At 40.8% G+C, this 22,061-nt stretch overlaps 1 protein-coding gene across 1 annotated transcript in view; it reads left to right on the top strand.

Moving 5' to 3' along the window:
* The first annotated feature begins 7,966 nt into the window (after positions 1–7,966).
* The window catches only part of E23 (Early gene at 23), a 131,841-nt gene continuing 117,746 nt past the window's right edge, over positions 7,967–22,061 (top strand). The window contains exons 1-2 of the mRNA XM_071718582.1: positions 7,967–9,101; positions 15,032–16,025. Coding sequence (XP_071574683.1) covers positions 15,913–16,025 — 113 coding nt within the window. The 5' untranslated portion in view covers positions 7,967–9,101; positions 15,032–15,912. The remainder of the gene's footprint in view (positions 9,102–15,031; positions 16,026–22,061) is intronic.

Genomic DNA, 22,061 nt, shown 5'->3' with positions numbered 1-22,061 from the left:
ACATTGGCGATTTTGACGACAGTGAACCAAATAATATAATTTTATCTTATATCTTGACACGAGAACATATTAATTCTATATAATTTTAGCCAAAAATGACTCGGATTTTGATATAGTTCCGGAGTCGGCGCACAACAAAAATACTTAACAAAAATCTATGAAATCAGTTTTAAAAAAAAACATCGTAAAAGAGAAAAGAAGACTAAAACCATTTCTTAGTTTTTTTCTATCATTTTTCTATACCTATATAGAGGAAAGTCTCCTATTATGAGTTAGGCTCCTAATATGCGACAGCAAGGTTTCTGCTAAACTAATAGGCCCTATCTGTTGGTTCCACCATGAACTTATTACCCTTGGGATAAAACCTATTTAGTGGAAAATTCATTGTTTGATCGTGCGTGTAGTCGTTGCAGAGAAAGAAATTGTGAAATTGGATGTTGTCAAGTGCCATGGATATGAGTCTTAAAACCTTGTTTATTATATAATTAATAAATATTTGGCAATAAGTTCTGCATCCAGCGATAGAGTAAGGTCGTATTAATAGGAAAATACGGGATATGTGTTGAGTTGCTCAATTGTAGACATTAGATTTGGTGATCGCGAAACCGCAAGGCGTGGTGCTCGTAACATGAGATACTCAGGGTACTCCTGGGTTGCTGGAGTATGAAAGTTATTGTATAGTAATAAAAGAAGAGAAAATATTATATTAACGTTAAAAGGGAAGGTTTATACGAATTTATAAGACTGTGCTGACCTTGATTTGAGGGGGAAGGGTGGAGGGGGAAGATTAGGTACAATATTGAGTATAAGTGGGTTTACGATTGTTGCAAATATGCTTCTCCATTACATTTGTCTTTCAAAAACTTTAAATAAAGTTTTTTAATTGCAATATGATGTATTTTGCACTTTATTAGCGATTTCCCGGGGTCTCTCATATTAGGAGCACACTTTTTCGATTTTTTTGAAAGCTTATTTTTTACATTTTTCTAATTTTCAGAAAAATCAATATTTAAATTAAATTTTACATTTCAGCATCTTAAAGCTTATTAAATTCCCTTCATAATGACCTACTATATTTTTCAATTCTGCCCATAAACTTCCGGCAATCACACAAAATAGATGTGGTATCTCATAATCAGAGTCTTTCCTCTATATCATTTATGATTGCCGAAATACAATATATACGATAAGCGTTTAAGAACGTTCTCCGGCTCCAGTCGTGCTCAACTTATATTTTACTGAAGTTAATTGTTTATATACAAAATATTACATATAAAAACATCTAAAAAATAAGAAGTTAACTTCACGCGTGAGTACTCATGCAGCGTTGCCGAGTAACTGACGCCTCTCTTGTTACTCTGAACCAAGCGAAAAATTCATCAAATCGCGTACTTTACACAAGTAATTCTCGAAAACGAGTACCACAAGGGTACTGACACTTATCGCATATTATTTCTATTTTTATGGAGCATCATATACTAGTTTTTCAAAAACATTTAGAGAAAACTTTTTTCACAATTCATTATGTCTGTTTCACAATAGCTCGGAATAGGAATCCCATGTTAAAAGTTGAAACTTTGAAGCTCAGTATCTCGATTTTTAATACCGCAAGAGCTACTGAAATTTATACCACACATAAAGCACACCTAAATTAAGGAATATTCACAGTTTCAAGAAAATCGATTTTCCGGAGAACGTCAATCCTTTCTAAAAAAAGGCATGTTAAGTCGATAGTCGAATTTATTGTTGCCGCTTTTCCGCGATGCTGATTGGTTTTCTCGCTGCGCTTACTTCATTTGCAGCTGTCATCGTATATTTTGACAGTTGTGTGTATCAAGAAATTAATAGTGTAATAGTAATAGCATAATGTTAAAGCTAAATAGCGCGCGCGAAGCGCGCGTCTGTGGTGCTAGTGAAAATAAAAAGTCGCTTGGCGCACGTTTCGTTAAGATCTTGCGCGCTTTCTCGCTTAGTAAATCGAAACTGTAAAATTTCCAGTATTAATAATGACAAATTCCAATAGCGCAGATTTCAAACTAACTAGTGCTTGTTGAATCGTCTTTCTATCGTTTGCGGTTGCCGAGATATAAGCGTTTAATGAAAATAAAAAATCACTTGGTGCCCGAATCCTTAAGATTTTGCGCGCTTTTTCGTCTTAATAAAAGGAAATAATTGCCAATAATAAATGTGAGCAATTCTAATAGAATAGAGCACGATCGAAAAAGTGCTTTTTGAATTATCTTTCTGTCTTTCACGATTGCAGAGATATAAACGTTTAATGAAAACGATGAATGCGGCGAAGCGCGATTTTTTGGCCAGCTCGGCGCGCTTTATTGCTTTAATAAACGAAACTACATAATTGCGAGTAGTACAATTGAGTAATACCTATAGGGCAAAGTACCAAGTACAAAGTCTTTTTTTAATCATCTTTCTATCATTTACGGTTGCTGAGATATAAGCGTTTTATAAAAGTGAGAAATTATTTGGCGCCCAATCTTTACGGCACGCGCGCGCTTTATCATGTTAAATAAACGGAAGGACGCAATTGTTAGTAACAAAATCGAGATATTCCAATAGCGCAGTGTATAAACTAAACAGTCCTTTTTGAATCATCTCTATATCTTGGGTGGAACCGCCCAGATATTTGCGATAAACGATAGGGAAGACTTTCTCGCGCCGAGCCAGCGACACATGGCCTTGACCTACTTGAGCGGCGGGCAGCGCGGCGGGACACTTTTGTCACGAGCTGTACATTGACCTACTTTCTAAATTGCCCTTGACCTAGATCGCCGAGTCCGGGAATGCCGGCACGCGGCGCGCAGCGTGCACGGCAACGTCTATCGTAAATATTTTGATGTTTTTGCTGATTTTTAAAGGTTTATTTTAAGTATAATAGAGCGAGTGACCTGCTTCCAAAGCAGCGTCGTTTACGCTGTCACAGCTTCCTCCCTAATGTGAGATGTATAGATATTATTAATAATATTGCGATCACATTAGCGCTAATTACAGTATTTTATGTCGTTTTTGAGTGATGTTTATATCTGCGGTGCAACGTTGCATTATGCAAAAGCATTTTTATCGTTCAATCTGTTCGAAAGAGTATGCCTCACATTAAAGGACACATAATAATGATAAGATGAACGTATTTCTTGAGATTAGTCCCCTGTCGTTCGTCGCATTTCGGAATTTGGACCGTCTTCCGTCTTCCTGCCGAGCACGAGCGACGGCATTCGTAGTTTCCTTTTTCTCGTTGGCTAACATTATGGAACAGCATTTTATAACTCTTTATCGTCTAATCTTGTTCGAGAGAATATACTTCGCATTAAAGGATACATAACAATGATAAGATGAATGTATTTCTCAAGATTTGTTTAGTGTCGTTTGTCGCATTTTCGACGCTCTGTCTTTCTCGCCGAGTGAACTACAACGGCATTCGTAGCTCCTTTTTCTCGCTGGCTTGCATTATATATGCAACAACATTCTAAAACCTTTTATCATTTAATCATGTTTGATACAGTATGTTTCGCATTAAAGAACACATGGCAATGATAAGATGAACGTATTTCTTTAGATTAGTCCAGTGTGGTTCGTCACATTTCGGAGCTTCTCTTCCAGAACGCCGCGCCGACCGATGGCACTCGCCGCTACCGCTTTCTCGTTGCCTAGCATTATGCAACAATATTCTAAAAGTTTTTATCGTTTAATTCTGTTCGAGAAAGCATGCCTTAAATTAAAGGGTTCTATCTTTCTTTGCATTCAATGAGTAACAAAGACAGAACAACACTTGCATCGACTTGTGTCAGTAAATGGAAAGTACCCAATAAATTAGCATACGAATTTTAAAGAATTCTTAAAAAATGACGTTATCTTAACATTGTTATGTGCCCTTTAACGTAGGGCATGATCCCTCGAACAAGATTAAACGATAAAAAGTCTCAGAATATTGTTGCATAATACTAGCCAAGGAAAAAAAAACGAATGCCGTCGCTCGTGCTCGGCAGGAAGACGGTTCGAAATACGACGAACACGGGACTAATCTCAAGAAATACGTTCATCTTATCATTGTTATGTGTCCTTTAATGTGAGGCATGCTCTCTCAAACAAGATTGAACGATAAAAAGTTATAAAATGCTTTTGCATAATACATATAGCCAACGATTAATAAATTCTTATATATCTCAGCAACCACCGCAGATATAAACATCATTCAAAAACGGCATAAAATACTGTAATTAGCGCTAATGTGATCGCAATATTATTAATAATATCTATACATCTCACATTAGGGAGGAAGCTGTGACAGCGTAAGCGACGCTGCTTTGGAAGCAGGTCACTCACTCTATTATACTTAAAATAAACCTTTAAAAATCAACAAAAACATCAAAATATTTACGATAGACGTTGCCGTGCACGACGTGCGCCGCGTGCGGCATTCCCGGACTCGGCGATCTAGGTCAAGGGCAATTTAGAAAGTAGGTCAATGTACAGCTCGTGACAAAAGTGTCCCGCCGCGCCGCGCCGCCCGCCGCTCAAGTAGGTCAAGGCCATGTGTCGCTGGCTTGGCGCGAGAAAGTCTTCCCCATCGTTTATCGCAAATATCTGGGCAACCACCCAAGATATAGAGATGATTCAAAAAGGACTGTTTAGTTTATACTCTGCGCTATTGGAATATCTCGATTTTGTTACTAACAATTACGTCTTTCCGTTTATTTAACATGATAAAGTGCGCGCGTGCCGTAAAGATCGGGTGCCAAATGATTTCTGACTTTCATAAAACGCTTATATCTCGGCAACCGTGAATGATAGGAAGATGATTAAAAAAAGACTGTACTTGGTATACTTTGTCCTATTGGTATTACTCAATTGTATTACTCGCAATTATGTACTTTCGTTTATTAAAGCAATAAAGCGCGCCGAGCTGGCCAAAAGAATCGCGCGCCTCGCCGCATTCATCATTTTCATTAAATCTCGGCAATCGTGAAAGACAGAATTATGATTCAAAAAGCACTTTTTCAATCGTGATCTATTCTATTAGAATTGCTCACTTTTATTATTGGCAATTATTTATTTCCGTTTATTAAGACGAGAAAGCGCGCAAAATCTTAAGGATTCGGACGCCGAGCGACTTTTTAGTTTCATTAAACGCTTATCGTATATATTTCGGCAATCATAAATGATATAGGTATAGAAAAATGATAGAAAAACACTACAAAATGGTTTTAGCCTTTTTTTCTCGTTTACAATGTTTTCTTTTAAGCTGATTTCATATATTTTTGTTAAGTATTTTTGTTGCGCGCCGACTCCGGAACTATATCAAAATCCGAGTTATTTTTGACTAAAATTATATGAAATAAATATGTTCTCGTCAAGATATAAGATAAATTTATATTATTTGTTCACTGTCGTCAAAATCGCCAATATACAATGGTGGTTTAATATTGTCAATTTATATAGTGTCAATCGTGAAACTATATGCTTTTTATCGTTATGGTTAATTTAACGGCAGTCGTCGAGGCAATATACCTATATATATATATGGTTGAACAGTATATAACTTTTCGGGACATTGTCTCATTTCTAAGATTTCGAGATTATGCCCTTTAGGCATATTGTCATAGTTTTCAATTTTTGTGATTTTGATTTTTTAGGACATTGCATGTCCACCTAATTATTAAATAATTACATTTAAGAACCGCGAGAGATAATTAAGCAAGTGCGCGGATTATTTATCTTCAGTGAGAGACGGAAAATACACCTCGAGGAGTGCAAAAGCGTCGATTGACTATTAGTCATTTTACATATAAACAATAGCATCTTAAAAAATTTATAGCCGTGCCGTCTGCTCCGAACGTACCCGAATGGCTGCGTTCGAAAACTTTACTCGGGTGCGAACTGGTGCGAACTGCATCTTTCTATCTTTGTTACTTACTAAAAATTGAACAAAGACAGAACGACGCCGGTGTACACCCGAGTGAAGTTTTCGAACGCAGCCAATAAACGAGCGGCAGCTCTGCGACTCTCCGTCGCGGCGCGGCGGCGCGGCGGCGTCGCGCGTCGTCCGCGTCTAGAAACCCTATAATCAGAGACTGGCCATCAGGCGATTTCCTCAAAATCCTGCGAGAGAGAAGGATATAAGAGAAAAAGAGAAAGCGATATACATTCATATCTCGCTTTCTCTTTCTTTCTTATATCTCTTTCTCTTTCTTTTCTCTTGCTTTTGAGGAAAAATGGCAAACCAATCAAAAGTGGCTCTCTTACGGCCAGTCTCTGATTAGAAGGTCTCTATCCGCGTCTGCGTAAAGATCCATCTATAATACATCTATCGTAATGTTAATCGTAACGCTCGTCGTAACAGTTTTACTTGGCCCTTGACATTCTGTTTCGCCATTTGCTGTTGTGCGACACAACTTCTAACGCATTGCGATTTTATATATATACGCACAATGTTTACGACAGCTTCTTTCCTTACAATCACGATCGCTTACGATTAAAGCGTTACGATAGATGTAATATAGAGTATAGACGGGGCTTAAAGCGACGATTCAGATCGGATTGTTAACGGGAATCGGTCAGAGAAGTAGTCGAGAATAACGTGACGTGACTCCTTAGCGCAACAGTGCGCGAACTTTTGATCCGTCCATATTTCGCGCGCGAACGTCAATAAAGCACTACATCCAGCTTCTCCCCGACTTTCCGCTTCGCGCCACGGCTTTTGTCATTCATGAACGTAGAACGTACTGCCGTCCTCTCGGCGCTCGCGCCTCGCGTCTTTTACGAGAGGCAGAAACAATGCGAGAAGGGGGTGGCAGTTCCGATCGCGTACGGTTACCCTTTATCGCGCGATTAAAACGCACGATATAATTTATGAAGGCAATTAATATCTCAGATACGACGCGACGTGCGGCTCGATCGGAAACGTCGCCTCGCGCCTTGCCGGCGCTAAATATCATACCGCGCTTTTTGTACGCTGTGAATCGTTCGCGCGCCGTTTTCTTTATCTAATCCGTCGCCGCAATAATGCAGAATGACTTCGCAATCCCTGAATTATTATCTTTCTCTTTGAGGAAAACGGATTTTTTGTTATTTACTTACAAACACGCGCGCGCGCGCGCGCACGCACACACACACACACACACACACTTTCTCTCTCTCTCTCTCTCTCTCTCTCTCTCTCTCTCTCTCTCTCTCTCTCTCTCTCTTTCTTTCTCTTTCTCTACACTCACAATTTTGTGTAGTAGCATTCGCATTTATTTGTATACTCAGCACATATCTATTTTATTTTTCTTCATTTTTTCGTAATTTTTTAAAATAATTTTTCATTACTTTTATATTAACTTGGTTTCCAAATATAGCACACCGTATACTGAAAACAAAATATGTGATGTTTTAGCACTTGAGGGCTATCTTAAAATACTTAATATCATAAATAAATAGCAATCTCTCTCTTTTTTTTATAATGTTTTATTAATATTAAAAAGTAAACTAAAACGCCAAGTAGATAAGTAGATGCAAAGTCATCCATTTGCATTTTGAATTTTACTTCCGCGGAAAGCCGATTAAAGATCGCATCGGACATCTCGACTAAACGTTAACGTAACTGCGCTCAAAGCCCGTATTTTGGGGTCATTTTTCCGACGCGAGAACGCGCGCTCTCTTTCCAATTTTCCCGTAGATGAGTGGCGCGATCGCGCGGCATGCAGTAAAAAAAGGAAAAAAAAACGAGCTCGAGGACTGTGGTCTGGCACGAGCTGATAGCCGCGACGCGAGAGTGGCAAAGAGGAGCGAGAGAAAAAGCGGTAGCTCGCCGAGGGGGTGGAGGGGAGCGCGGGGCCCCGGGGGAGGCAGGGTAGGCGGCGGCGCGGCGGTGGTCGCGGAGGGAGACCCGTGGATACGTTCAGGCCGATACATGGAGTACGGCGAACGGCGAGTAGCGTCTGATTCAGTCTACATTCGACCGTCGCGCGCGTCGTGCCGTGAACTCGTGTGATCGAGTCGAGCCGGGCCGGATTGAATTGAGTCGAGTGGTCGAGTCGAGTCACCCGACGTCATCGAGACGAGAACGTGAGGGTTGCGCGGAGAACGGTAGTGCACGCATAATAATAATACGATCGGCCAAGCGACGCGAGAATCGCGGTCTTATCGGAAGCGGGAGGATGTGAGAAGTTCGCCGCAGGATCGGTGGGACGAGAACCGGCGCATTTTTCCCCGGTCGAATCAGAGGTGTGTACGGGACGATTCGCCGACGAGCAAAGTGAAAAATCGTAACGCGGATCGGAGATAGGGATAGGGACGTACTTAGTTGGAGGATCGGATATAATTTATATCGCGAGATACCGAAAAGACAGAAAAAGAAGCGTGGCTCGCCTGCGCGCGCGCGCGCGCTCCGTACACAGCGTGAAGTGAGAAGAGGGAAATCGAGCGACATATATATCAAATCGTCGCGCGTACGAAAGCCGAGAACGTAACAGGAATATCGGCGCGACGGGCGAAGGGGGTGACGAGACGGCGTAAATATACGCGAGGCGAATAGGATTCGTCATTCGGCGAGTAGTCGGGTTCCAGGATCCAGCGCGCGCGCCGGTTCCGCGCGAGGGATGCGCGCGGAGGGATAGAACCGTCACTCTCTCTCCCGTCAGATCCGCGTGACGGCGGCGGCGGCCGCGCCGTGCGAGAGGCAGTTCTGTAATCTGTAATATGCCATTAACCGGCGCGCGGCGCCCGGTGATGTTTATGAACGAGGTGCCCGAGGTGGTGGCGGTGCGCGGAGTGCAGGAAGCTGGTAGCGGACCGGACGCGGGCAACTCGCGGCGGCAACTTCACGCTCTCGCGACAGGTGCGGGTTATTACGGCGCCATCGGCACCTCCGCCTCGCGCGGCGACAATAACGCGCGCGACTGTCATCACTGTCCCGGCCATCGGGCGCGCGCCGTCCTCGCCCAGAAGCATCTCCCCCGTGTCGTCGTCGTCGCCGTCGTGGTCTAGAGGGACGACGTTTCGCAAGAGGTGCAGCACCGAAACCTGACCGTCCGCGGAGGGCACTCGCGAGCTCCGTGGACCGGAGGAGGACGAGGACAACGAGGTGGAGCAAACGGAGGAAGAGCGTAAGAATTTTCTCTCTCTCTCTCTCTCTCTCTCTTTCTCTTTTTTTTTCTTTAATCGACGGCAGGGCGCCGAGAAAGCGCCGGCTGTTTCGTTCGGTGCGTTCGCTCGTCTCGTTCTCGTGCATTCGAGAACAAGAGGAAGACTCGCCGACTCGCGTAAGCGAAACGACCGGAGAGAGCGCGCGCGGTCTCGGGACGGCTACGACGGAACCAAGTGACGGACAGAAGCGAGCCTCCCGAGACGGGCCTGCTCTCGTTTCTCCCGACGGGAAAAATTGCATCGGAAAATCGAATCGGCACGCGGGCGCGCGTGCCTGTGTGCGTGTGTGTGTGTCTGTGTGTGTGTTCGCTGTGTGTGTGTTCGCTGTGTGCGTGTGCGCGGGACGAGAGAGCTCGTGTCGGTGAGAGCGGGTCAGTGAACGATTGCGCGCCGCCGCCGTCGTTGCGAGAGCAACGAGGAGAGAGGGTCTCTCTCTCTCTCTTTCTCTTTCTGTCTTTCTCGCGCTCTTTCTCTCTCTCCCTCCCTCCCTCTCTCTCTCTCTCTCTCTCTCTCTCTCTCTCTCTCTCTCTCTCTCTCTCTCTCTCTCTCTCTCTCTCTCTCTCTATCTCTCTCTCTTTCACTCCGCTCCGACGTACGTATATGCACGTGCGAAAGCGAGGAGAAACGTGAAACGCGCGCGTGCGCCAGTCCGTGTGTGCTCGGCGCCCTACACACAAACGCACACGCTCGCGTACATACGCGCGCGATAGGTGCGCTCGCGCGCGCGCGTATAGAGCCCTGCAGGTGCGCGAGTATGCGCGGGCACACGCGCGCGCGATAGAGACGACAGCGCGCAGCCGAAGAGGAGCAGGAGGAGGAGGAGGAGGTGGTGGTGGAGAAGGAGGAGTTGAAGGAGGTAAAGGAGGAGTAGGGGGTGGAGGAAGAGGTGGAGGCAGAAGAAGAAGAAGAAGAAGAAGCCAGTGACACCGGGAGGGTCGGTTGTTCCTGGTGTATAAAGCGGCCACCGGGATACACCTATATATACGTGTGCGACGTGTGCGTACGTGTGCGCGCGCGAGAAGGACCGCCGCGTGTGTCGGGAGATCCGCGGATATAAGCGATACGGTGCGCGCGAGAGGTTCTCTCCCTTTCGTTCTCTTTCTTTCTCTCTCTTGCTCTTCGTCTCTCTCGTTTTCTCCCCGTCTCTCTTTTCTCTCTCCTTCTTTCTCTCTCTTTCTCTCTCTCACACACACTCGCGCCGAGCAGGAGAAAGAAAAAAGGGGAAAACAAAAGTTCGGGCGAAAAGAAATGCGGGTTCGTTGACTGCGCGCCGCCGCCGCCGCCGCGCGATGGCCGCATGCCCGGTGCTGCTGGTGCATAGTGTGCGCGTGACAAGAGCGACGACGACGACGACGACGACGACGACGACGGCGACGGCGACGACGGTGACGACGGCGACGACGGTCAGGACGTCACCGGCGGTGAACGTGACGGCGACGACAAGAGCGACAACGACGACAACGACGACAACGACGACGACAAGGACGACCTCGTCGACAGAGGTTGTGCCGGCTGCTGCGCACCGGCCGCTCGACGAGAAGCAGTGAGTCTACGCACGCTCCGCTCGAGATTCGACGTCCCGCATTCACCACCGGCATCGGCGGGCGGCGACTGCGGGGCCAACGGCCGCCGGTAAATCCGTCGACGAGGCTCACGAGGTACGTGTGCCGCGCCCGTGTGAATTTGGTAATTAATCGCGCGACACCGGACGTCGGGCCAGCGGAAAAAGCGGCGTCGTGGAAAGAGAGGAAAAAATAACCGGGTCAGTCGTCTTTTCCGCGTCGAACGAACGACCGTCGAGCGATATCAGATTGACCAGAAGGTCGGTGAGCGGTCCGAGAAGAGAGTAAAAATTCCGGAGTAAAAGTAGTATGTAATATTTATTGTAAGAAATATAGATGGTAAAAATATAATTTATATATTTATTGTATATCGGCAGACGTAGACACATTTATTGTGCAAGAGTTTATTAAGAAAAATTACAAATAATTTGCCAAGTGCCCAAAAGAGCGCCAGTCTCTCGGCCTGTCAAAAGTCCGTGACACTTTACATGTAAAATATCATTTTATTTTATAATTGATTACTTTATAATTGAACACTGATGAATGAATATGAAGGGGATAATTTAACATTTATAACCAATCATCGATATAATCCTAATGAATTATTATTTCCTTTACACATCACGTTTCTGTGAAAGTAAAACTCTATAAATTTTTATTAAAAAGGAAAGATAAAGAAATTTTTAATTGAAAAACAAAAATATATATAAAAAAATAAACAAAGTTACGTCAGAAACATGTGACATTTTAAAATAAAATAACTATACAGAACACGTAGTAGAATAGAGACAAACAAAATTTTTACTTTAACTCGTTATTGTAATAATATATTTACTACATACAAGCCAAAATATTTTTGTTCTTTAAAAAATAAAAATATTACGAAATTTCTTGTAATTATGATACATGTTATATTCACGAGTGTTATATTTTTTGTATAATTTTTGTTGCCAAGCTGCTCACTGTTTCAATTTATTAAAAAAGCACATATTTTACTGACTGTTTCTTCCAAAGAAATATGAGTTTATTTATTAAAAAACATGCATATATTTATGTAGAAATGTATGTTATCCAGGTAAACTAAAAATAATATAAGCCGTACCTATGATAAATATTTAATATTTTATCTCAGAAATTCCACAAACTTTATATGATACTTTTATCATTCTGACTGCTCGAAAGAGCTTCTCTCTCTTTTGTAACGAGAATTTATTGTATATGCTTGACAGATACGTTGCAAGTCGGAGAAATAAATGTCCTCGTTGCCTGTGTCAAGCTAGTTGACTTACCAACGCTGCAACTTGCAACTCGTACCGTTAATACCCTTAGAATTATCATTTCCTCGCGGTGTGACGTAAAATTACACGACATTCAATGAGACGATCAAGGTTGCGCTCGATGTTCTCACGGTACGGCGCGACCTTCGTCATCGCGAAATTATCGGAATTAATTATCGTCGTGATAATAATCGCAAATCGATTAATGCAAGTCGCGCGCGTCTAGCTTGCTAGCTTTTTGCGTCGAAGGGTAGCCTCTCGACTCGACGACTTCGAATTTGCATCGGTATTGCTCGATTACCTCGCGAAGTGGAATACCGCGCAGTGGAGTAACGTAACGTGGATCTCTTTTGTTATTCAGTTGTCGACCGTTGACTGGCACGTACAATTTCGTAATTTGTTTGTCCGCACGCGAACAACTACCCTAAACACGACCGAGGAGGCTCTCGCATAAATCATTGCGTCCGCGACGTAAATGTGACTTCGCGGAACAACCGTGACAACCCCGAACCTTGATCTTATCATCGCGCGCGTCTCATCGCGTCCGTTAATGATCGTTGTCGGCATAAGTTTCAAGTTACGAGAGAACAATTAGACGCTCCGACTTTAGCGTCGAAAGGAACAAATTGACTTTGGAACGATTCCAATAGCGCGAGTCGTACATTCTAATTGGGCGATGGGACGGGTTTATACGCGATTTTTCTCACGTTCTCGCGCTCGAGTCCACGGAAATTGTATAACAGCGTATAAAATTTATGATCTTGCCACGGCTTCTTAAATCCTTCCCGATGAAATATTACAGATATCGCTGAAATAAAGCACAGCTGATGCTCGCCAGAATCAACGCGAATGATACAACCACACGATCGCATTATACTATTGTGAAAAAATCTTTAATTGAGTCAACAAACGTGGAGAGGATCTTTATTTTACACAGTCTATAAATATGGGTAACAATAATACCACAGTGATTAATGTTTACGCTAGAATTGCACAATTTTACTGATTACATTGCTATCGTGCACGATGTAATCGCAATTGCACTGATAAAATATTTAGTCAAATGTTCAATAAAAGATATAACAGTCAACAACCCCCCCCGTATTTAACTTCATCGTGTTAAGTGCGTATGTACAACGCTACACGTTACAGTTACATTAAATTTGACGAAAAGTTTAGAACTGTAAGATCTTTTGTTACGGGCGTTATAATTTCATACTATAAGTAGAGCGGAACATCATAAAAAATTGCTGAAGTTAAAATTTCAATTCAACAATTGTATCTTTTTCCTATTTTATTTGTGGAGAATATCACTATGTATCATGAATTAGAGAATTAGTATCACAATTGTATTATAGAGAAAAAAAATATTGCGTTATTAATACACGTGATAATGGATTTTTTATGATGTGATTTTTACAATTTTTTTCGCAAGCATATATTATATCATTCTCTCTCTTATACATTCTAATACATTAGAAATAATCTTCTAATGTTGTAAATTAATATTATAAGAGAAATAAATATTAAAAAATTTTCTAAAGAAACTATGGTTTTATAATTATCTCGTAGAAGAATAATATAAAATCATCAAACTTGATAACCAATGCTACTGTTTATCGAATGATTAAATTAGATAGAAGTATTATATCTATCTAGACACTCGTACCTCGCAATCCAGATTTTAAATGTCCTGTGATTTACTGGCGCCTATGTTACGCTTGTAGTTTAATTAGATCGTATTCTGCGCAACATGTTGAAAAGTAATTAGGTCGCGTAGAAAAGATTGACGAAACCGTGTTCCTTGAATCACGGTTTTCAGTCGGGACGGTTCCTAATTGCTGAACAAGGAACTGGTAGATTAGAGGCACTTGTCAAAATCTTGGTTAAGATACGAGTTTGCGCGACTCGTTCACCCGTGACTAATACTTATCAGTCGGCATACGAAAATTGATGCAAATATGTACAAAATGAGTTCTCGCAAGCGATACGTCGAGTGTAAAACGGCGTAGGTCGGTGACATCGTGTTCTATTTCTCAAATGATCTTTGGCTGGATTTAATTAATACGAGCGTCGTCACAAGCAGTAAATTGACCGAGGTACATAATAGTATTCCGTCGTCCGTAGAGCTATAACTAGATTCGACACAATGCAATGCGATTTCTTTGTATTACCGTTTTCTTAACGCAAGATTTTCGATCCAAAATCCGCCAAATGCGTCTTATGTTAATAAATCGTGTAATGGAGATGCTGTATTTTCGGTTATTTCAGTGCTTTCAATTTTTCTGTGTGGTGAATGTAATTTTTGGAAGAGAATTAAATAATAAAGATTTATTTTTACACATTTCCAGGTCAGATTTTACGTTTTTATAGTTTTAAATCGTTTTAGAGCAGATTTAAACAAACATAGAGATGTATACACGAATGTAAGCATTTAAAACATGAATTATTATTTTAGATTTATTACAGTCCTGAGGAAAATGTTATACAAATATATAAATGGATCTTTAAAACGTATCATATGCATTTTCATCCAATTTGTGTGTTTTATTCTATTTTGTTTATAAATCCAAAACTCGATCTAAAATAACATTAAATTATTCATGAGATATAAAATTTGCGATATAATTATTTTAGTGCATATCTCTAAGTTTACATTGCTACTCGCAATAATCTTATTAATAAGTAGTTCAATTAAATTGGTAACAAAAATTATGGTAAATATAAAATAAAATTAAATATAAGATCTATAAAGAATAAATCCGTTTCTAACTTATGATTTCTTTAAACCTGATATTTGCAAGAATAAGTAGCATTAAAACAATAAACAACAACATTAAAATAATAAATGCGTTTATTATTTTAACGTTAAGTTGAATAATTCACACGCAAATTAGTTTTTCAGCAATAAACGTGCGCTATACAGCAAGCCACGAACTATAAAAGAATTTAATAAAAGCGACAAATTAGTTGTAACAATTGCACAAATATGTAATATTGTATTTTTTACAAACAAAATTTAATATATCTGTTTTTTATTTTATGTTCTAGAAGAAAACGGCGTCCCCATTTATGATCGTATCAAACGAAGAAAGATAACGAAACGAGAAAAATATTTCTCGATCTGTGCACGAAACTTCGCGACCCATATGCGCTCGAACATTCGTTCTTTCAAGAAGCTCGACATCGAGAAAAACCGTCGCACCGATCCTTTAATATATATCCACGGAATCCAGCGCGCGATGTAACACGTTGTACGACGAAGAGGAGTTTGGGCTTAAAGTTCTGATCTCCGAAGACCGATCGGCTCTGTCAGAGCCGACTCAAGAGCTTTCTCGAACTGGCCGGGAAAAGACCCCTTCTCGAGGAGACTATCGCGATCCAACGAAACGATCGCGCGGACGTTCTCAGTGCCCAGAATCCCGTGATCCGCGCTCTTCGATCGAACTCCGATCGTCGTACCTCAGACCGATCGGCTTCGCACACTTTATAAGGAATCGCAGACTTAGACCAGCGATAGGACACCGCAATCAGGATCCAATCGCAGCCACTGGATCATCCACCTTCGCCGTTTGGATTCCGTTCATCCGTCTCTGTGTTCTCTCCCGACAGAGAAGACCTCGCGGCCGATCGTGTAACGTGTGAGATTTTATCGTCGCGACGGTTTCCACAAATCGCTCTATTACCCGCGAACCGTGAAATACGCGAGGATGCTAACGTTGGTGTCGAGTGCGCGTCCGTGCCGAGTAACGAGCCCGTTCTGATAGTCGTCGATGAACGTGACTCGCGATGCCGGGAAAGTGAGGCTCTAATTAACTCGTGTGTGACGGCCACAACGTCTACGTGCCACGTTGCCTAGGCAGCGGATCGCCGATTTAGGAGACCGAACTGGAGAGGCGGCCAGCTGTTAATCAGCAGCCACCGCGGTGGACATGATTATTTCAAAGGATCTGTTCCTCCTTGGCGACCAGGATTATCTGCGCCTTCCCGTCAACGAGAAGCGCCAGCAACGGGCAATGGGCCGGCCGATCATCAATGCTCCCAGGTAAGGAGAGCCAGCTGATTCACACTTCTTCTCCTTATTTTCACTTTCATTTCCACTTTAAACATCTGAAAGGATAAAAATAAGATTAGATTTCTGGCAATTTTTCTTCAATTTTCAAATAGAAACTTTCCATATTATCACGAGTTAAATTCTTTTTTCGAAATTTTCTTGAATTGTTCCAATTTGAACAGTATCAAAAGTTTTATCGAAAAGTATTACTTTATTCAAACCGATTTCAAGCGGAATAAAAAAATTATTGTTTTTGTACGTTTTGTATAAAAACATGAACTTGACATAACATTCTCTCTTTTAATTTCATATTTAATTGCCAGAATTCTTTTTTTAAATGTATCAAAACTCTTTAAACTCTTAAAGCTTATCAGTTATACCGAAATTTAAAAAATGGGATGCTAATTTTATAAATGTTTTTATACAAAGTATTCTGTTCACGCAAACTTTCGGTATATTTTTATCACAAGAGATGATTTAAAAATTTAAAAATCGATAGTTTTAGAGTCTAAAATTAGGTATTTATAAACTGATAAAATATGAAATCAAATGGCATAGGCTCCAACTAATTAATTTTTCAATCTCGAATTTATTAAATAATCTCACGGAATAAATATACGGTAGATCTGGGACGCTTGTGTGGTATTGCGCGTAAGAAAGATACGGTAAGCTCCGAATTTACGTGACATAGTTTTACGCGAATTTAAATATAGGCGAGCGATAGATATTGTCTCTGGGCGACGATTCCGGTTTTAAAGTGATAATAACTTTAGCTGAACGTAACTGTGAACGCACTTTGTTCTCTCTTGCATATTTTTACATTTTATATTGTTTTAAAACAAATGGAAAACGTACGTTCTGCGAAATATTCTGCTCCATTTGTTTATTAATTATATAAAATTTTATTAATTATCTAATAATTCTTTTATACAAATGTATTATATAGTCACATGTATTATTAATTATATGTATATTATATAATTGATTCGTGAGCACAAAATCGCAGGATATGCATTTTCAAGTGAGATCAAAAGGAATAATTCATTTGCTTGAAAATTCATGTTGCTGAAGCGTGAATCACGGTTCGATATTAACTAATCTAAAACCTAAGTAAAGGGCACATTTGAATTTGAGAACTAAACAGCTAGTTTTTTCAGTAAAGATTTTGATTAAGCTTTTGAAGAGATAGGCAAGTAAATTATTTAAAGAATAAAGGAGAGCTCGCCGCTGATGTACGCCGCGAGTACGTGAAATAACGTTTTTTTTTCCTATATATAATTAAAAGTCTTGATGCATTGGAAAAGCAGGTTTATCGCTCGGTATACAGGATAACCCGTGCACTTTGAGCGTACAGTTATCGGTTCGCGGAATGACCATCGGTTCGGTTTTCTATTAAGCGGTTTCTTTTTCGCCGCGCGAGTGCCACTCGTGTAGAGGAGTATCGCGCGCAGGTAGAGGCGTTCGATCGCGCGAGCGCGCGCAACGCGTTAAAAGCGGCATGCTTGCGCGGTGTGTCGAGATCGAGAGATTTATGCCGGAACTAATCGATTCGCCGCGCTATTATGAGCTTTACGATTTTTACGAGAAAAGTGTGCTGACCGCGCGCGCTGCACGTCGTATATGTTTCGTCTTTCCCTCTCCTTTTCTCTCACTCCGCTTCCCGCTTCCTCCTTCCCGGTTCCATTGATACGATTTCGTTGTTGTTACCCGCGTATTAACTGATAACAGTAACCGGCGAGACTTATCGCTGCTACGCTCCTTCGGGGATCAATGACATGCCCGTGTATAAATAATACGTCGTACGGTTCCGTATCATCGATCAGTGAAACCCCACAAAGCTCCCGCGAGATAATACGTACTACGTTATCTGGGGAAAAAAAAAATACTTTGGCCTATGCTATTCAGTGATATTTTTATATCGACGTAAAACACGTGCGACTGTCGCCGCGAGCGCGTTATATCCGCATTTCTAGCGTTGAACTTTCGCGTTTGCGAATTATTCGTAAATATAAGATAAAATATATGAAAGCTACGAATTTGTCATAATAATACTCAATTATTTACCTGTATATTTGAATGTTTATTATAATTGTAATTTATTATTCGTGCAATTCACGTGTGTCTGTACTAAAGAAGAATTGATTGGCATCGGATCGAAAAAGCAGATTTCGGGACACGTGCTTTCCCCTTTTACTTCTTATTCTTTTTTTTTCTTTTACACGCAGAGACCGAGAAAAGCGCGCACGAGGATTCACGGCGCTGCTCGCCTCGTCGTCGGCGAAAATTATGTCGCGGAGCGAAAATAGGGAGACCGTTCCTTTGCGCGACGCACGCGAGCGGCGGCGGCGCGGCGGCGCAGCGGTGCGCGCCGCGCTCTTATTTACTTGTAACCTAGAAACGCTCGATCGAAAGAAAAATCGGTAGTTTCTCCCGCGGAGAAAAATCGAGTCTTCCGCCTGGAGATGAAACCGTTCCAGTTTCCCATGCGTGACCCACTGGCTAGGGTGCACTCTCGTGCGCCTCTCTCGCGATACCGCTCTCTATGCAATCGCAATCGCATTCGCCGCCTCTCGAATCGACAGAGATCCCTTCCTCCCTCTCGCTCCCTCTCGCTCGAGAGACGGGCGTTTTCTTATTCCGCTCGTGCCGATTTTCTAATCTCGGCCTATTAGCGACGTACTCTCGAGTGTTTCTTATATGGCGGCGCGATTCCTTCTGGGTCGAGACGCTTTGTATCAAAAAGGATCGGCACTCTGGGACCCCCCACTCGCGATATGAATCACACGTATTCTTATCGTAAACCGTGTACGACTGCCGTATACGCAAATGAAAATGTTTGATACTATTCGATGTTTAATACGTACTGGCTACTGAGCACTTGACTTTTTTGTTTATCGATTTTTTTTCTGTAAATATAAAATCTGTTGACTTGGAAAAGTCAAAGATACGATATCGAAGTGTCCAGATATAGATATGTACACTTGCGACATGGACCACGTAGTAAACACCGCAAGGGCAAAATAGAAAACATTAAAAAAAAAACGAGGACGAAGAATACGCAACGGTATTTCAAGTATTACGTTTATGTGGGATAGACTCAAGTAAAAGATCGTACGAAAGACTTAGGTGGCTGGGTAAAAGAGTTGTCTTTTTTTATATATGTTTACAGCAGGCACTTATTTCTCTCTGTGAAGTAATCGAGCTCTCATGTTGCGGTTTGCGCGAGAGCGAGAAATTCGCATAGCTACTTCGAAATCTACGGCGTTTCGCTGCAGCAGACGTAGCACCGCCATAAAAGTCTCCCGATAAGTGGATTTCTCCCGATGTTGTTTTTACAATGTTGCATTCAAAACACGATCTCCCTTCTTTCTATTCATGGAGACGATCGTTAATCTGCTCCGTTCGAAAGGAGGAAAGACTTTTCCGTGTTGATGCCTTTTACTCCTATCACCTGACATCTTGTTAATCGTTCAGGTGATCAATAATTCGATCAGTAATTTGATTGATTTAATAAATAATTTATACATAAATATTCCATGTGTATTCGAGACAATTTGATGCAAGGATAATTGAATGCGAACTTCGAAAGTAAAAATACTTATGAGGGGAGATTTCCAAGTGTACCTAAATCGGAAAATAATGCCAAACCTACACAGATCATTTCTTCCGGTAACCAAAAAGAAAAATTCGCCATTTATAAATCCAATTTTTGCAATATAAACATAAACAAATATCAAATATACACGAATTTTAACGGATTAATAATGAAAACTAAAACATTAGATAAACTAAATTAGATTTTGCTAAGAAAGCTAGAACTGACAAATTGATGCAAGTAACACGTTAATAATCCGTTAAAATTCATATATATTTTTGATATTTGTTTGTGCTTATATCGCAAAGATTGGGTTAGAGAAAGTTAATTTGTAAATAGCAAATTTCTCTTTTTAGTTACCAAAACAAGTAATCTGTGTAAGCGTGTTAAATATAATTGTGTTAAAAAATTTGTGACACATGAAATAAATCTTGCTATATGTCGCTAACATGTGTCATGTGTTTGATAATACCAACTTAAATTATGTCTATCCCATAAATGATGCGGCATTCTCGACTTGCAACGTGTGAATATCGATTTCCGCGACCTCGATCAATGAATCGTACTGAGAAGAAAAAAAGCTAAATATAAATATCCTTTATATACCGTGCACGTGGGCTTTTTTACGATGTTATGCTATTCGAGTTCTTTCAGAGTTTATTTCTATTTAATGCTGAATTTAAATTAATATGAAAATAAGCATAAGTTAATTTTTTTCATTGTATTAAAAAATATATTGTTATATTTATTTCTTTTTATTCATTTTTTTGTTAATTTCAAATTTTACGACTTGCGGCTATCATTAATAATTCGATAGTTCTTCTCAGCATCTATAAAAATACATAATTATTGCTTTTAGCACGAAATTTTTTTTATAAATAAATAAACATTTTGCTCTTTATTTTAGACCAATTTCGATTAAAGTTTTCGTTTTCTTGGAGTAAGATGGTCGTAAATGCGCAAGTAACGTCGGCGTAAGCCGGTTATCGGGAAACGTATAGTTTCTTGGCGCGCTGAGGAGACGGGTTCACTCCTGCGTAAAGAACAATGAGAGTATTTTGCTTAAGTGCAGAAGTGGAACGAAAAAAAAGAGGAACGGAGGAAAAAAGGGAAACGGCCTACGGTATATCTCATCGCCATCGCGCGCGTCGGTAAGATGAAATCGAGGACGGTGCAGGCCGCGCCATTAAGCAGATTGAATATTACCCTATATTCGGTAGATGCAACCAATAGCCTAGAAAAATGCGCTATTCGCCTTCGCAGCTACGTGTGTCCTTGAATGACACACTATCAGCTTCGCGCGCAATTTGCCGTGGAATGACGACACGTGTACGTGCTCTACCGTGTCGCGTTGTCAAGGAGCTCGTGAACGTTGCTCTCTTGTAATAATCACGTTAAAAACGCATCGCAGATTTCGTCGATTGAAAAGTAATCTGAGAAAATAAGCGTTTGTAACATCTTTTTATTTGCAACGCTTGCGTTTTATCGTGAATTATTTTTCATAGACTTATTTTTTTTACTTTCTCTGTTATTTTTTTTTACTTTTTTTACTTGATATTTTTGTTAAAGGAAAATCGTTTTGATTTGCATATACTATCAGCCATTTTTTATGTCAGAATTTTTAAACGTTATAAATTAAATTTGCAATGTCGGTCTTATCACTAGTCAATGATTGACGTAATTCATATTCAGCATATTCCAATTGTCATTCGTAAAAGATTTCTCGTGTTTTTAGTTACCATCTCGAGCGGAGAGCGCTACACTCATGATTTTTTACATCTATTTTATTTAAGACTGATTTTTAGACATTGGTATTGTCACCGAGAAAAATTAAGTATCAGTATATGAACGAAAATTTTCAGTTCCGAGAAATCTGGATACTATAATTGACACATGTAAATGAGTGATATAAAAAGAAGCTATATGCATTTTTATCATCAAATGAATGTTTTATGACATGAATTTATGACGTTCTATTTAACTTTTAGATACTGATACCACATATTGTCATCGAGATTGAAGTACCGGTAGCAAAAATACTCGTACGCACCGGTATATCGAGATTGACGTATTACGGCTCATGCACAATGAGAGGAATAAGAAACAAGGAATTAACCATAGAGAGAATTCATAGTCGCATCTTTTTTCAAGACACGGTCTTCTTTTTTTTTAAGACACGGAATTCTCTCTATGTTTAATTCCTTGTTACTCTTATTGTGTATGAGCCCTTAGAAGCGTATTATTTCATATCGGGAATAAAGTGTCTCGATAATATAAAATCACAGTGTCGAGTGAGCATCCCTATCCCTATTTCACCGCCCACACGTACGTATCATACGTATGAAACTTCTGGAGTGCGTATCAAACCCAACTCTGCGCGCGAATATCAGGGCTATCAGGCTCGTTCAGCACGAGGTGTATCGTGTACCGCG

This window comes from Temnothorax nylanderi, unplaced genomic scaffold, assembly GCF_030848795.1.
Source record: "Temnothorax nylanderi isolate EJ_2023f unplaced genomic scaffold, tnyl_v1.0 TNYL_tig0260_pilon, whole genome shotgun sequence".
NCBI classification, from domain to species: domain Eukaryota; kingdom Metazoa; phylum Arthropoda; class Insecta; order Hymenoptera; family Formicidae; genus Temnothorax; species Temnothorax nylanderi.
The sequence above is the reverse complement of the archived record's forward strand: the minus strand, read 5'-3'. Positions and strand labels throughout refer to the sequence as shown.